The sequence below is a fragment of the Myotis myotis genome, unplaced genomic scaffold, assembly GCF_014108235.1.
Source record: "Myotis myotis isolate mMyoMyo1 unplaced genomic scaffold, mMyoMyo1.p scaffold_m19_p_17, whole genome shotgun sequence".
Classification (NCBI taxonomy): Eukaryota; Metazoa; Chordata; class Mammalia; order Chiroptera; family Vespertilionidae; genus Myotis; species Myotis myotis.
In genome coordinates, this window is record NW_023416321.1 from 2,868,052 (window position 1) to 2,884,386 (window position 16,335).

General features: G+C 61.2%; 1 protein-coding gene across 1 annotated transcript in view; it reads right to left on the bottom strand.

Annotated features, from left to right (window-relative positions):
* Positions 1-16,071, bottom strand: part of MYO15B (myosin XVB) — a 31,074-nt gene extending 15,003 nt beyond the window's left edge. The window contains exons 1-22 of the mRNA XM_036339469.1: positions 14,105-16,071; positions 13,701-13,764; positions 13,360-13,469; positions 13,127-13,201; positions 12,774-12,870; positions 12,489-12,592; positions 12,274-12,337; positions 11,682-11,843; positions 10,691-10,804; positions 10,520-10,578; positions 10,312-10,444; positions 9,318-9,413; positions 8,970-9,101; positions 7,513-7,638; positions 5,003-5,080; positions 4,669-4,784; positions 4,540-4,585; positions 4,241-4,365; positions 3,185-3,302; positions 2,829-2,992; positions 863-956; positions 174-230 (exon numbers count right to left, since the gene is read on the bottom strand). Coding sequence (XP_036195362.1) covers positions 174-230; positions 863-956; positions 2,829-2,992; positions 3,185-3,302; positions 4,241-4,365; positions 4,540-4,585; positions 4,669-4,784; positions 5,003-5,080; positions 7,513-7,638; positions 8,970-9,101; positions 9,318-9,413; positions 10,312-10,444; positions 10,520-10,578; positions 10,691-10,804; positions 11,682-11,843; positions 12,274-12,337; positions 12,489-12,592; positions 12,774-12,870; positions 13,127-13,201; positions 13,360-13,469; positions 13,701-13,764; positions 14,105-16,071 — 4,101 coding nt within the window. The remainder of the gene's footprint in view (positions 1-173; positions 231-862; positions 957-2,828; positions 2,993-3,184; positions 3,303-4,240; positions 4,366-4,539; positions 4,586-4,668; positions 4,785-5,002; positions 5,081-7,512; positions 7,639-8,969; positions 9,102-9,317; positions 9,414-10,311; positions 10,445-10,519; positions 10,579-10,690; positions 10,805-11,681; positions 11,844-12,273; positions 12,338-12,488; positions 12,593-12,773; positions 12,871-13,126; positions 13,202-13,359; positions 13,470-13,700; positions 13,765-14,104) is intronic.
* Between the last annotated feature and the right edge of the window lie 264 nt (positions 16,072-16,335).

Sequence of the window (16,335 nt, forward strand, 5' to 3'; positions counted from 1 at the left end):
CACACACAGGGCCCAGGGGCCCTCAGAGGAACACCGAGGGCACCCAGGCCTCTTTTCAGGGGCACGACACATGCCCCTGAGGGACAGGACCCACACAGCCCACATGCGCCCCCAGCCGTGCCAGCTTCATCAGGTCCATAGCCCAGCAACACCCTCCAGCTTCCACCACCTACCATGCTTGGCCCGCTCTCGGAGGACCCGCCGCCGTGCCAGCCACACCAGTGCCCAAGCTGTCAGGGGAGATGCAGGTGGAGCCGATGTCCCGAGAGGAGCCACCTGGAGCCTCCCAGCAGCCCCTCCCCAGCGAGGCCGTTCAGCCGCCCCGCCTGCCCCGGGAGGCCCCGACACAGACAGAGGAGCAAGCACAGACCCAGAGGGGCCAGCTGCCTGTGCCCAGTCCCCGGAGCCCTCACCAGCCTCAGTGGGCGGCCCTGCCCGGCTGTCAGGGCAGTGAGGAGAGGGTAGGAGGGCAGGGAGACAGGAAGGAATGGTCTCAGGGGGCAAAGTCCAGCCAGGGAGGGGCCAGGGAGGGCGCAGTACGTGGGTACTGACCTTTGAGCTGCTTTATGGCCTCAACTACGAGTCATCAGACGAGAGAGGGGAGCAGGTGGGCCCCAGGAGGGCTGGAGGGGATTGGAAGACACTCGGGCAGGGAGGGGACAGGGGCCTGGGGCAGGGGCAGGGATGAAGGAAGGCAAATGGCTTCCCGAGGCCCCAGCCTACCCTGGCCAGGCAGACAGAAGTGGGAGGAGCCCAGCCAGCAATGGCCTGAGGCCTTGGCCTTGTGAGGGTGGGCACTGTCGGACTCCACCAGCAAGATGCCTTGCTTCTACCTGAGCTGCCAGTGCCGCAGCCGCCTCACCTGCAGTCTCTGCCTCCTCCGGAGCAGGGGCCGGGCCGCCAGCAGCACCGTGTTCAGCTGTCCCAGGGCTGCCCGGCGCCGGAGGTACCGCTTCCTGGAAGCCGGGAAAGGGGTGGGGAGCCCAAGCTTACACCCAGTGCCTGAATCCTTCACGCCAAGACAAGAATGTAAGAACTGACCAGTGTTGCTCAGTGGTTGAGCATCGACCTCTGAACCAAGAGGTCACAGATCGATTCCCAGTCAGGGCACAGGCTCGGGTTGCAGGCTCGAGATCCCCAGTGTAGGGCGTGCAAGAGGCAGCCAATCAATGATTCTCTCTCATCATTGATGTTTCTATCTCTCTCTTTCCCTCTCCCTTCCTCTCTGAAATCAATAAAATATATATATATATAAAATAATTCCCCAAACTCAACAACAAAAATACAAATAACCCAATTAAAAAGCAGGCAGAGGACTTAAGTACACATTTGTCCAAAGAAGATACACAAATGGCCAACAAGCACATGAAAAGGGCTCAACATCGTTAGTCTCAGGGAAATGCAAACCAAAACCACAGTGAGAGGCCAGTTCACACCCCCTGGGAGGGCTGCAATTATTATTATTTTTTTAAAGGGAAATAAGTATTGGCAAGTAGGGAAACTGGAACCCTCTCATACCGCTGGTGGGAACATAAGGTAAGGCAGCCACTCTGCAAGAACAGTTTGGCGGCTCCTCACAAAGCTAAGCATGGAGTTACCATGTGACCCAGCAATTCCACTCCTCAGACGGACCCAAAGGACTTGGAAGCAGAGACTTGAACACACACTTGCACCCTCATGTTCACCGAAGCATCATCCACAGCAGCCAAAAGGTGGGAACCACCCGAATGAGCCCCAAGGACGCGTGGACAAACGCGATGTGGTCCGTCCACACGAGGGAACGTTGCTCAGCCGTAAAGAAGAAACGAAGTCCTGATACATGTGACGATGCGGATGAACCTTGCGAGCGTCACGCTTAGTGCAATAAGCCAGACAGAGAAGAAAGCTGTAGGGGCCGACTTTCATGAAGGGTCTAGAACAGGCAGTTCATAGATGCAGAAGTAGGCGGGCGGTGACCAGGGCTGGCGGCCAGGGAGAGGGGAGCTATTGCTCAGTGGGTAGTTTCTGTTGGGGATAGAAACGTCCTGGAAATAGGTAGTGGTGACGGGTGTCCCCTCTCCGGAGGCTCCCTGGAGTCCCCGCCCTCAGCTGTCCTCAGCGCTTCAGCAATCACCTTTGGGGTGACCGGCGCTGGTTTACCCTCTGCCTCTGACTCCCCAGCTAGCCTGGGAGGCACCTTCCCGGCCTTCACCTCTGTGCCGCCAGCATCCGGCTGGGTGGATGGAGGAGCGCTGGGAGTTTATTAGGTGAGAAGGGGGAGGGAGAAGCGTAGGGCTAGGAAACCCAGAGCCCGGAGTGTGAAAGTCTGGCCTAAGTCTGACTCGTGCCTTTATTTGTTTATTTGTTTGTTTATTTGTTTATTATTTTGAGAGAGAGTGGAAGGGAGGGGGAGAGACAGAGAGAGAGAAACATAGATGTGAGAGAGACAGGATTGGGTGCCTCCCGCACCCCGACCAGGGCCGGGGATTGAGCCTGCAACTGAGGTACGTGCCCTTGACCGGAATTGAACCCATGACTCTTCTAGGCACTGAGCCAAACTAGCGAGGGCCGACTCATGCTTTTAAAAGGTCATTCTTGCTGCACAGTGATGAACAGACTAGAAAACAGGACACTCAAGGCGTTAAGACTGCAGGCTGGGCGGCCTGGACGGATCGTGAGTGTCCTGTGACTGGGGTCTTCAAGCAGAGATTATGGCTATGGGCGGGGATGCTGTAAGGAGAGTCCAGTGCTGATGGGATGGGGCACTGGGCAGGCCTTGAGGCCTTATGTCTCCCCAACCTGCCCCACCACCTTGAAAAGGCCCAGGGCCCCGCCCCACCCCTGCAGACCTGGCCTGGAGCCCCCGCACACGAGCCTGCATCCGCGGCAGGAGGCGGAGGCGCTGGCGGGAGATGCAGGCCCGCAGCCCACGGTGCAGGATGAGCAGGGCCTGGGCGCGCCGCTGGGCCCAGTGCTGCTCCAGCTGCTGCCAGCCCGGCTCCTGCAGCAGGACCTGGGGGCAGAGGTGTGGGCTGGAGCAGGCCAGTGTGGGTGCCTCCTCCCTTCCAGCCTGGGGTGCCCAGGACACCTGCCACCCAGCCCCAGCCCATCTCCCGACCACCCAGAAGGACCACCAAACCCTGGGTTTGTCCCTAAATCCTCCTCTCCCTTCTAGCCAGGCCTGCCCCTTGGCACACACCCCCACCTGGGTGGTTCCAAGGTGACAGAGGGGCGACTCAGGCCCCAACACCTGGCTCAGGATGGCGCCACACCTCTCCCGGTCAGAGGGCTCTCCCTGCTCCCCGGTCCCCAGGGTCCGGAACCTGCCGGGAGGACAGAGCCAAGGCTGGAGCAGGCACAGCATAAACCTCCCGCCACAGCTGTTGGGCACCCGAGCCTCCAGGTGTCCATTCAGTCACTAAGTCATTCGACAATGATTGGGAAAGCACCTACTATATGCTAGGCACCTAGGAGAGTTTTGCTGAATGGAGGAGGGGCAGTGACCTCCGGGAGGCATGGAGGGGAGGATGGCCAGTGAATAGTGAAAGGAGAGAGAGATGGAGGGAGAGAAGAACGAAAAGAGGAAGGGTCGGATGCCAGGCCCTAGGTCCCTGGGAAGGCGGTCACCTCCACCGGGAAGGAACCCCAGGAGTGTGGGGCGCAGCAACAGTGTTTGGCCAGGCTCAAGCCTCGGACTAACGAAAGGACAGGGTCCTCTCATGGCCACGTGCAAGTCCCAGCTGGAGGGCAGGGCCCCCCAGCACAATCATAGCCACCGGCTGTGGCTGTGAGCTTGAACCTATGGTCCGAACACGTGGCCCCGCGTGCCTTGTGCTAGAGTTCGGGTGCATGTAGTTGAGTGAGGGTGGAGCTCACGAGAATGCTGTAAACCACGTGATCACGCCCCTGCTTTGCCTCGTGGCAGCTGCTATAAAATAAAGACACGGCTCGTGGGCGCAGGCGCTGTCTCCTCATCAGGGAGCAGCGTCCCACCGAGACCCAGCTTTCATTCTCTGGTCTGTCTTTTCTCAATCCTTTTACCCCCCCCCCCCCCCTCAGGATCACCTTTGACCATAACAAGTGGCGCCCAAGCAGGCCCTTTGGCCGTAACAAATGGTGCCCGACCAGGGACTGAGTTCTGGGACCAGGGCCTGAGTTCGGGCTCCCCACACAGGAGGACCAGTCACACTGGGGGGCCTTTCTCGTGTGTCCTGTCCCTGAAGTGCATGGGCCCCTGGTTGCCGCCATCCTGGAGCCCCACCTGGCCAGGAAGGTCTGGAAGGGCAGGCGCACAGGGAAGTGGGCACTGCGGGCACAAACGGCCTCCAGGACGCCTGCCTGGCGCAGCTGCTCGGCCACGTGTCCCACATCAAAGAGGCTGGGAAGCTGTGGCCGTGGGACAGAGCCAGTAAGAGGTGGAGTCAGGGGCTTCAGCTTCGGGAAATGCAGGGCAGGGCACATGGAGGGGGAGAGGGGAGGAGGGCAGGGCACATGGAGGGGGAGAGGGGAGGAGGGCAGGGCAGGGGGGAGGGCTCTGGGCCAGGTGCCAGGGGAGCTCACCTTCCCGGGGTTGGGGTTGAGGCACTGGATGAAGTAGATACGGCTCCTGATGGGTGGAGGGGGGTTACTGAGGTACAGATCAGGCTCCCATCCAACTCCCTGCCACTGGTTTGGGGGCACTGCTCTCACCTGCCCAGCCTGGCTAGGAGGTCCCCCAGGGACTGCTGGAATCGAGAGGCCAGGGTGGGCTTGCCTTGCCCTCCCCCGCCCTGGGGCTCTGCTTCCTGGAACAGGCTGCCCACCAGCTGTGGGGAGAGAGGAGGCTTGTCCATAACCCAGCTTGCCCCCAGCCGGGGGAGCCAGGGTGGACCAGCCCACAGCATCCAGACCCTGGCCAGCTCAGGCCGTGGCCCCAGGTGCCAGGGCCTTGGGGGCAAGCCCCTTGAGCAAGAGTGTCCGGGCAAGAAGGGCAGAATGAGGGGACAGAGTGCAGAGGGGCAGGGCCGGAGACTGGCAGGGGCACCTGGAGCTGGCTCTGGGCAAGCATTTCTACCACCGCAGGGTCAAGGTGGTCCCGGTTTCTGTTTAAAAATTTGTGAACCTGCAAAAGACAAGGTGGGGAAGGGGGAAGCCAAGGGTGTGGAGGCCGGTCCCTTTGCCGAATATTCTTCCTCTCCCCTCGGAGTTAAAGGCCGCCTTGTCTCTTCAGGCGGCTGTGCTGGGAACACCGGAAACCCACACACAAAACAATAAAACCAGACTCTTATCTCACACCAGGCACAAAAGGTAACTCCAAACGGATGGATCAAAGGCCTAATGGAAGACCTGGAATGTAAAACGCTAAGAAGAAAACAGGGAGAAAGCGTCATGACACTGGAGTTGGCAATGACTTCCCGAACATAACACCAGAGGCACAGACACCAAAAGAAAAAAGTAGTTCAATTCGATTTCAGCACAATTAGACACTTTTGTGCATCAAAAACTACTGTTTAGAGAGCAAAGACAACCCACAGAATGGGAGGAAATACTGCAGAGCAGATAAGGGATTACTATCCAGAGCTCCTCCAACTCAACAAGAAAAAGGCAACTCGATTCAAAAAACGGGCAAAGGCCTTGAGCGGACATTTCTCCGAAGCTGTGCCAACAGCCCGGACGCGCATGGGAAGGCCCTCAACCTCACTCACTGGTCACTAGGGAAACGCAAATAAAACCACAGTGAGATCCAGTTCCACACCCAGCAGGATGGCTATAACTGTTTTAAGTGGAAAATAACACGTTTTGGCAAGGATGGAGGGAAACCGGAACCCTCCTCCACGCTGGTGGGAGCATAAAACGGTGCAGCCGCTGAGGAAAAACCATCTGGCGGCTCCTCAAACATCTACACAGAGAACAATCCTAAGATCCAGCCTCTAATTCTAGGTAGAGACCGGACAGATACTTGCACACCGTGTTCACAGAGGCATTCGTCACCACAGCCGAAACGGTAGAAGCAACTCAAGTGCCCACACTCAGATGAAAGGTAGGCAAAGGGCTGTCTGTGCACACAATGCAATCTCATTCTGCCATAAAAGGAAGGTGACCGACACATGCTGCAATGTGGACGAGCCCTGGAAACATGCTTAGTGTGATCTGTGAGACACGAAAGGGGTGTGTGTGTGTGTGTGTGTGTGTGTGTGTGTGTTGATTCCATTTGTATGAGATACCTAGTATAGGCAACTTTATAGACAAAGTCTGATTAGCAGGGGCTGGGGGGATGGGGATGGGGAGTTAGTGTGTTTAATGGGTACAGAGTTTCTGTTTGGGACGATGAAAAACTTCTGGAGCCCAACCAGTGTGGCTCAGTGGTTGAGCGTTGACCTATGAACCAGGAGGTCATGGTTCCATTCCCAGTCAGGGCATATACCTGGGTTTTGGGCTCAATCCCCAGTGTGGGGCAGCTGATCAATGATTCTCTCTCATCATTGATGTTTCTCTCTCTCTCTCCCTTCCTCTCTGAAATTTAAAAAAAAAAAAATTCTGGAAGTGGACAATAGTGATGGCTGCACAATAATGTGAATGTACTTAAAGCCACTGAATCATACCCTTAAAAATGGTTAAGGTGGTAAAATGTATGTAATGTATAGTTTACGACATTTTTAAGGCCACCTTGGTCATGTGCCGGCTCCTTTCTACACCCTGGGGTCTGTTTGGGGCTCTGAATTCTGTCCCATGGGTGGCTCTGCTTCTTGTGAGCACCATACGTTTAATTACTGGAGCTTGGAAATACGTTTTAATATCTGTTAGAACAAACTCCTCCATAACCTTTTGCTTTTCAATATTTTCTTGGCTATTCTCATGCATTTCTTTTCCAGATGCTACTTTAGAATAATTTCATCAAAACCCATTCCTCCTCCTCCCAAGGGGGTATTGTCTGGAATTGCACTACTTTTATCAATCAAATGGGAAAGAATGGACAATATTAAGGCTCCCCAAAATGAACATGGTTTGTCCCTCCATTTATATATATTTTTTATTCTTTTTTTTGTCCCTCCATGTTTTATTTATTTTTTATTCTAGAGAGGAAGGGAGAGGGAGAGAGAGAGAGAGAGAAACATCAATGATGAGAGAGAATCATTGACTGGCTGCCTTTTACACGCCCCCTACAACCAGCCTGCAACCAGCATGTGCCCTGACTGGGAATTGAACCATGGCCTCCGGGTTCATAGGTTAACACTCAACTACTGAGCCACACCAGCCGGGCTGTCCCTCCATTTTTAAATCTTTTGTGACTTCAATAGAGTTTTATATTTTCTTTATTCAATCGCCACGTGCCTCTCTGATGTGGCTGTTTTGGAGCTATAGTTGACATGCTCCTTTTGTTTCTTGTCTGGGTTAGCTCTGGGGTAGTTTGTGTTTTTTCGTCTACAACAAAGATGGCCAAGCCTTGGGAGGGGCCTCCCCTCCCCCACTCCTGCCACCTGTCTGTCAGGTGGCTCAGCTCCGAAAGGAAACACCAGGGACCCAGTGCCCTCCCTGATCCCCCCACCCCCATACCTGGTAGGTGACGGTCCCTGCGTAGTGTCGCACGGTGAAGATAGGAAGGGGCAGCTGGGGCTTGGCGTAGCATGGGTGATCGCCATGGTGATAGTGGCACTTCTGCAGGAAGGTGTGGTCGGTGGCCTGACAAGAGAGATGGCTCCCTCAGGCCCTGCTTCCCTGCCCCGTGCCCCGTGCCCAGGTGCCACAGTGAACCGAGGCAGCCCTGCTGCGAATCTGAGTCCCTGCGAAGGGCGCCTCTCTCGCTCCCAGGGACTGTTTGGACAACAAGGTGCTGTTTGAGAAAGACACAGCTCCTCACACACGGAAACCGCCCCCGTCAATAAACACCGATCACTTTAAAGGTGCGGGGACTTTACGACAGGTGCAGACCACGCCTGCGGGCACGCACAGCTGCAGGTGTTTCTACACCAGTCCTTTTTTTTTTTTTTTTAATTGATTTCAGAGAGGAAGGGAGACGGAGAGAGAAACATTGATGTGAGAGAAAAATCCATTGGTTGCCTTCCCTACACACCCTGACTGGGGATTGAATCTGCAACCTGGGTGTGTGCCCTGACTGGGGGTTGAACCCGTGACCTTTTGGTGTACAGAACGACGCTCCAACCGTGCCACACCGGCCAGGCCTACATATTAATACTTTTATATTAAGATGATATTGATCAATGAAGTATCACGTTCGTGTACTTTATCATTGTTTTTCATCATTATTTTCAGCCTCTAATGAAATGGGAAAATGGGAAGGCGTCCTTATATGCGGGGTCATGGTGTATTTAGCTTAAACGGCCTCACATGCCAGAGGAGGCCCAAGCTGCACACGTGCTCTCGTGGCCCTGCACATCCATGCACCGAGCCATGCAGGTGTGGCTTAACGTATGCGTGTGTGTGCTCTGCGTGTGTTAACACTTCTTTCCTGCTACACTGCAGACTCTAAGGGAGGGGCTGGGTTACTTTTGCTCACCTTTTTTATCCCTAGCACAATTCCTGTCACAGATATTCATGCATTTAATATTTAGTGCCCCCTTAACCATGTGCCAGGCGCTGAGACAGGGCTGAAACCCTTCGAGGAGGGCCCAGTCTCTCTCAGGAGGGTCAGTGAGTAAATATACAACGGAATTGCCATGGACACAAGTGCTATCAATTATAAGGAAGGCAATCTGAGAGCAGCAGGGAGCTGAGGTCGGGTGGGTGGAAGGCAGTACAGTATTTGCTCACTTCCCAGGAGCCCTGCTCAGTCCCCTCCTCCGTGCCCCTCAGGCATGATGGCCTCCTTCTGCAGCGAGGACTGAGGAACCTCAGAGAGGTCAGACCTCTTGCTCAAGGTCATCCAGCACAGGGTTTGAACCCCGTTTGGCCACTGCCTTCCCAAGCTGCACGGAAGGTGTCATTCTGTACACCAACAGGTCACGGGTTCACCTTATTGCTCCCCCCTCCTTGTCCTGCCACTGGGGGCTCACCTGGGACAGCCATGTCTGGGCATCCAGGATATGCAGGAGGCTCTGGGGCTGTTCTACCAGGAGGTCCAGGCAGGATTCCCTCGGAGGCTGGGGGATGGGCACCCAGGGCAGCGACTCTCGCCGACATTCCTCCTGGGAACAGCCAGCACTTGGCCGTTTGTGGAGCCCACCCACATTCATGGGCGACCTCATCTGAGCCAGAGCAGGGGTGGCCTTCCCATTTTACAGATGAGAAAACTGAGGTTCAGAAGGACTGAGACAGCCCATAGCAAGCGGGCGTTGGGGTAGAGCTCTCAGTGCAGTGCCCGCCCTGAAGCAGAGATGGCCTCTGTTCTGAGTGCCCCTCACCTCCTCCTGGGCCAGCAGCATCTGGCTGGAGAAGAGCTGCAGGCGCTCGCTGGCAAGGTTGTTGCACAGTTGCTCTAGGCCGTTCACCCGCAGTGCCTGGGGGCACGTGGGCAGTGAGGTGGGCACCCACCTGAGATGAGGGCACTGGGCAGGGGTGGGGAGTGGGCACACAGGGATCCCCCTCCCACAGGGCTGCCTGCATTCTCCCCAGCATTCAGGGAGGAGCGGTGCCCCAGGGCTAATGGTGCATCCTACAGGGTCAAGTGCAAAGGCCACAGTCAGGCCTCCCTCTAGGATTCCACACCCCTGCCCTCAGCCTCAGCATGAGCCACAGACACCCTGTGGTCTGGAAGACTCCTTTGCCTACGACCTAGCTTGCTGGCTATCAGAATCCCACATCCTCATAAACAGGGCTTCAGGCTGCCGCCTCCAAGAAGCCTTCCGATATTCCTCCTGTAGGGATTACAGACTGCTTCCTGTGTGCCCCCCAGCAGAGCCCCCACTTCTGGTAGCTTTGAACAGAGGGTGTTGACACGCTCTAAAACACACAAGAGCACACATGCACACGGGCACACACACACTTGTCATGGTCACCAAGGACACACTGGAGGGGCGGGCAGTGAACAGGCTGGGGCTGCCTCTTGTTCTAGCCCCTCCTCCCTGCCCTGAGGAGGCAGGATCCCCTGGAAAGGGGTGGAGAGCTTGTGGAAGTCAGGGTGACTGGAGGGCCCTTGGTGCATGGGAGGTGAGGCCACGGGCTGCCCCTTCCTGGGGCCTTTATCTCCCGCTGCCCTAGAGGTGACGTCAGGCCTGGACCGAGCAGGGCAGAATGGCTGCCCCTACGGAGTGTGCGGCTGACTCACGAACCCTCTTCGGGCCCGGCAGGTCAGTAGTTCACCAGTGCCCCTCCCAGGGAAGCTGGCGCTGCTGGGGCCCCCAGAAATAATCAGGATGAAGTGGGCACCCTGTCCTGGGCCCCACCGCCAGGGGTGACCTCAAAACCATAGACGTCCACGACAGTGATGGTGTTCGTGCTGCCTCCCTCCCCGGGTGGGGCCAGCCGCGTGTTGGTCCTCCTCAGGAGCCAGGCGAAGAGCCGCGAGTACAGGGCCGTGGCCAGGGCGTCCCTGTGGGCACGGGGTGTGAGCCGCGTGCAGCAGCGTGCCCGGCGAGGCTATGGCTCTCTCTTGCCCCCAGGGCACCTGGCATCAATGGCCCTCTCCAGGGGCAGGGATCTTGAGGCCGGGCCGTAGGGCGTCTCCTGGGGGCAGAGGGTGTGCACGTGGCATGTCAGGCCGAGGCCCACATGGGCACTCAGCCAGCCATCAGGTGGTCCGGCTGTGCCCACGCCTCCCCGGAACCCTCGAGCTCACCGTGACGCATCTGGTGACAGCCCCCTCCAGGCGCTCGGGCGGCACCCGCAGCAGCCGGGCTGCGGTGTGGATCTCGGCCCAGCTGGACACGGCAGCCACCTCCTGGGACTCCCTCTGGACAGAGGAGGAGGGAGCAGGGAGCGCTCTGCTTGGGCAGCGGCCATGTCCCACAGGGCAGAGGCCGGGCCTTGCTCTGCAGGGCAGCTGCCCCGTTACCCAAAGGTACATGGGTGGGTCTGGGCCGCAGGAGCCCGCTCTACAGTCCAAGGGCCCTGAGTGCGAGTCCTGACTTCACCTCTTCACTAGCTGGCCCGCCTCACAAGTCTCTTTCCTGTCTGAACCGCTACTGTCTTACTGCAAAAGGGGAAACACGCCCCTTATGTTGTGGAGGGCGGCTCCCACTGGCTGAATGGTGTGGGCTCGGGAGGTGCAGCAAGTAAACAAAGCTTGATCAGGTGCATGTAATTGAGTAGATTCGAAACCCACTAGAACGTTGTAAACATCTTGACAGCGCCTTTACTGCGCCTCCTGGAATCTGGCTATAAAATAACGACTCGGCCAAGCTGTGGCGCTGTCTCTCCATCAGAGGGCAGCGTCCCACCGAGCCCCAGCTTTATTCTCTTGTCTGTCTTTTCTGATCCTTCACGGCCCCCCCTCAGGCTCACCCATGGCCATGCTGGCGCGGCACACTTATGTTCCAGGGCTGTCCTGAGAACCAAATTAGAAAACAGATGTACAGCGGTTCACACAGCGCCTGGTACTTAACAGCTGCTCAGGGAGTACCAGGTGTGCTTCCTGGGGGTGGCAGCGGCACAGATGCCCACCTGGACGGTGGGGGTCTGCCTGCTTTCCAGGGCAGCTGGGAGGCCCGAGGCTGGCCCAGGGCGGTGCAGTCTCCCCCCCCCCCCCCCCCCACACACGCTTGGGCATCGATGCTGCTGCCCTGATTATGCAAACAAGCCACATGGGCCCGGCGCCTCAGGGAGCCCACCTCTGACGAGGAGAAGCAGATGTTGCCCAGCTGCAGGATGGTAGCCAGCACGGCCCAGACTGCGGTCAACTCCTCGGGGCACAAGCCCAGCGCCTGCAGGGCCTTCACCAGTCCTGCGAAGTCCTGGGCATCCTCCTTGCCCTGGAGCCTGCAGGCCCGGCCCTGCAGAGTGCAGCAGGGTGGCAGCAGGGCCTGGCCCCCAGCCTTGCTCTACCCCAGCTCCTCCTCAGACCCCCCACCAAGCCCCCTCCCTGGGCAGGCCCTGCCGCCCGCACTGTGTGGACCTGGCCCCCACCTGGTTGAGGTAATAGTAGGTCTCTGGTTCCTGCAGGGACAGCTGCTCCCGTTCCGTGGGGTCCAGCCCCACCAGCAGCTCGTAGAAAACATGGAAGCTCCGCTCAGCCTGGGCCTCGGGGGAGAAGGCCTAGCTTAGGGGGACAGTGGCCTGGTCCTGTGCCCCAGGGCAGCAAGGACAAGTCCTGGGGAAGGCAGGCCTGGAGGCCTAAGGACCACAGCCCCCCCCCCCCCCAGGGGCCCCTCCCTCTTTCCCACGCTAGGAGCTGGAAAGGGCGAGCTGCAGGGCGGGTCTTACCTGAAACACCACCCTCGAGGTCTCAAGCAGATAATGTGACACAGAAGCTCCCACGATGACCCCGCTGTGGGCACAGGACGCTGGGTGGGGGTGCCCAGGGTGCACGCAACCCAGGGGCCCCGCTCAGAATGGGACCCACCATGGGCAGCAGCCTCAGGCTCCCAGGGAGCTGGTGGTGCGTGGCCCCTGTGCCCACCTGGACCCCCCTCACTTACTGCTGCAGGCGGAGACATAGGACCTGGCCGAAGCGGCTGGCGTTGGCATTGAGGACTGTCTTGGCGTGGCCAAAGCTGCCGAGCCAGGGCAGCACGTCGTCCAGCTGATGGGGAAGGGCATTCAAGTCACCCCAGAAGAGCCGTGAGCCCCCTGGTCAGGCCTCCCAGCTGCGGGCACTCTGTGCATGGGGACTGGGCTGTCCCCGAGGAGAAGCCAGGGACCCGAAGCCCCCCTCCTGGCCCAAAGGAGAAGGGTGGTCCCGGGAAATGGCCAGCTGCCGCCACCTGACATCCTCCGTCCCTCGTCTGCTCCTGCTCCAGGCTGCTCAGGAACCGCACCATCTGTTTGGCGGCTTCTGTCTTCCCTGAGCCACTGTGCCCACTGCGCGAGGGAGGCCCATCGCATGACCCCACTGAGCCGATGAAGTGGGGACATGCCCAAAATGCAGACAGTCCCGGGGCGTGAGGACCAAACAGAAACAGTCCCTGCGCGGCCTCGTTCAAGGGGCACATGCGGTGACGTCAGCCGGGAGCGCAGCCCTCCCGAGTCCGGAGCTGCCGCGGGGAGCAGAGCCCTCACCCACCCGTCCCAGCCTCAGTGTGGCCGGGGGTTCAGCGGGCAGGGAGCCACCCCTCACCTGAGGAGAACGCCTGCGTCCCGCCCCGAGCCCCGACACAGGCTGTAGGCTGATGCCGCGACGGCGAAGATGTGTCTGAGAAAGAGGGCGGGCCGGTGAGCAGGCTGCAGGGGCCTCTGGGCCCTCCTAGGGGGAGGCAGGATGCACCCCCCTCCCCAGGACCCCAGTCAACGGGACCTGCAGGGCTCAGCCGCCAGGGGGTGAACCAAAGGTTGGTGGAGAAAGGCACTCACGGGGTGGCACTGGGGGCCTTCCTGGGGTGGTAGCTGGCCAGGACCTCAGGCGAGAAGACAGGCAGGGGCCAGCGGGGGTTCAGAGCGAGCAGGAGGGGCCCCCCAAAGGTCTGGGGAAGGAAGCACAAGCTCTCACCAGAACATGGAGGGGGCAGGGGAGGCAGATGGAACGGGGCCGGATGCTTCCCGCCCAGACCCGGCCCTGCTCTGCAGGGCCCCAGAGAGGGTTCGGCGCCCAGCCCAGGCAGGAGAAGAGAAGAGGTGCTCTGGGGTGCTGGAGGGCCCTCTGATCCCAGGGGGAAGGGAGTCCCAGCCCTCCATCCCCTCGGGGACCCCCATACGTAGATGCGGCCCAGGCGAAACCTCTTCTTGAGGCACAGCAGAAGGGAGCTGTCACACAGCGGGCTGCAGGGGGGTGGGGGGGAGGAGAAGAGAGGGGAGAGAGGAGGCCCCAGGTTATTCTGCCACTGGCTGCAGACACTGGGCACATCATGCCCCTCTGAGCCCATCCCTAACGGCCGGCTGCTAGGTAAGCTCCCACCCAAGGGGCCTGGCAAACAGGGAAGCTTTGTGCGGGTTAGAGAAGGAAGTTCCAAGCAGGGACATCTGCTGGCCAGCCCCCACCTGCCCCTGAGCCTGGCCACCGTTAGGGAGGCGCGACCCCTCCGCATGTTATAAAAACGAGGAGGTGCGATATGAGAAACCCGGAGCCCCAGGCCGCGCGGGTCTGGAACCGCCCGCTCACCGCAGCCGGGCCAGGTCCTCGGTGTCTTCCAGGAGGGTCCCTGGGTTCCTGCCCTCGGCACCGGGGAGGGACGGCGCCTCCAGGCCGGACCCAAGGCTCAGCTCCAGGTCCCTCTCCAGCGCCTCCTCCACCTCGTCCTCCGGCTCCCAGGGATCCCTCTGCGGCCGGTAGGGCCCTGGGCGCTTCTCCAAGGTGAGTTGGGGCAGCAGCGCGTCTGAGCCAGGCCCCGGGTCCTCGCGGGCGTCGGGGTCCTGCGCCCAGTGCACCGGCGCCTCCGCTTCCAAGGTCCCGGGCTCTGCTTCGCTGCTGGAGCCGCTCCCGTCCCGCGGGGGTCCCGCCTCCCCTTCTCCACTCTCCCAGCGCCCCTCACTGTCCCTTGCGGCCCCTGCACAAGGCCAAACGCGCCCCTCCCTGGAGGGGGCGTCCTCGGACGCGTCCTCTGAGCTCCGGCTGCTCGACGCCCTCCCCGCCCTGTGGATCCTCGGGAACACGACCGCGAACTTGGGATCCGGAGTCGGGTCCTGGTTCTTCGAAGGGTCCGGGCGGGCTGGGCTCTCCGCGACCTGCGGGGAGCTCGGGCTGCCGCCAGGGGGAGCCCTCGGCCGTCCCCGCAGCCCCACCACGCCCGCCAGGCGCAGCCCCAGACGGCGCCGCAGCCCCCGCGCGCGCCCCGGCCCCTCGCGCGCCCCCGGCCCCTCGCCGGCGGGCTGCTCGGCCTCCTGCCCCCCGCCCCCCCGCAGCCCGAGCAGACGCCAGAGCCACCGCAGGAGGCCCAGGGCCTGGGCCACGCCAAGCAGCCTTTTCTTGAGGCTTGGGCGACGGGGACCCGCAGCCTGGGGAGCGGGCCCGGGGGGCGCCCTCGCGCGGAGCCGGTGCAGCGCCACAAGGGCGGCCAGCGGCGCTGGGTCCCCGGGCCCGTCTCCCCCCCCACCCCCTGCTGCGCCCTCGCTCGCCGCCGCCTGCACCTTCCCCGACACCTGTCCGACCTGGCGGCGCAGAGCCCTGGCCGTCGAGGCCTCGGCTCCCCCGGGCTCAGCCTCTGGCCGCGCCCCGTCGTCGCTTGTGTCCCGAGAAGCCCGCGAGCTCTTGGGGACGCCAGCGGGGCCGCCCTCGAGGGGGCCGGAGGTCGTGGCCTCCCTGCGCGGCTCGGCCTCCTCCGTGGCCCGGCTCCCTGACCCTGGGGCTGCCCGCGGGCCCGGTTCAGGTCCGGCCTCCTCCCGCCTCCAGTCCGTGTCTGACCCGGAATCGGCCGTCGCTCTCCGGGGCCCGGTCCACAACGACCCTCCCCGGCTTCGGGGCTCTGAGTGGGGCTCGTCGCTGCTCCTGCCGTCGCTGCTGGGGTGCGCGCCCTGCCCCAGCGCGGCCGCCGGCCCGGCTCGGGTGTCTCCCGAGCTCGCGTTCGTTTGCTCGGGGTTGGGCCGCAGCCCCGGGGTCCCGCCGCTCTGGCTGCCGCTTTCCTGGTCCTCGCGGGCCTCGCTGTCCGGGCAGGAGCTGCCCCGGTCGCCGCCCGACGTGTCCCCATCGGGGCTGCGAGGCGCTCGGCGTCCCCGCCTCGCCGAGGGTCCCCGCCCTTTCCCTTTCCTCCTGCGGCGGCCGTGCCCGCCTGTTCTCCCTTCTCCTCGGGGGAGACTGTCCTCCAGGCGCCCCCCACGGCCGTCCCCGGGCTCACGGCTCTCCCTGGGCCCGCGTCCCCGACGCCTGGCACTGCCTTGCCTCCCCGGAGCCGCTGGCGGAGGCCCAGCCCCTGGCCGTGGGCAGCCGCCGTTCCCCTGTGCGGTGGGCTTCCTGCGGCCGCCAGGGGTCCCCGGCGCTCCCGCGGTGGCGGGGTCCGAGACAGGTCCGGAGCCCCGAGCCTCACCACGGCCCCGTCGGCGGTCCCCGCTGGCAGACCCCGACTCCTGCTCCCCCGAGTCCGGCCTCTTGGGTCCCTCGGGGCAGCGGGGCGCTTTGCCCTTTCTCCCGCCCATGGCGCCCGGTGCAGAGGGGCGGGAAGGTGGCTTCCTCCTCTCCCCTTGGATCTGGCTGCCGGGGACTCCCTCAGCCCTCTGCCCTGCACCACCCGGGTCTGCTCTGGCGGGGTCTACAGCCTCCCCCCCCCCCCCCTCCCGCCTTATTCATGAGCATCAATAATGCAAGTGGCTGTGGGTCCTGACCCCCGAATAACAATGAAGCAGAGGCCTCGCAGGAAAGAGGAGACGCTGCAGCTGCGGACAAAGGCCGAGGACAGGGCA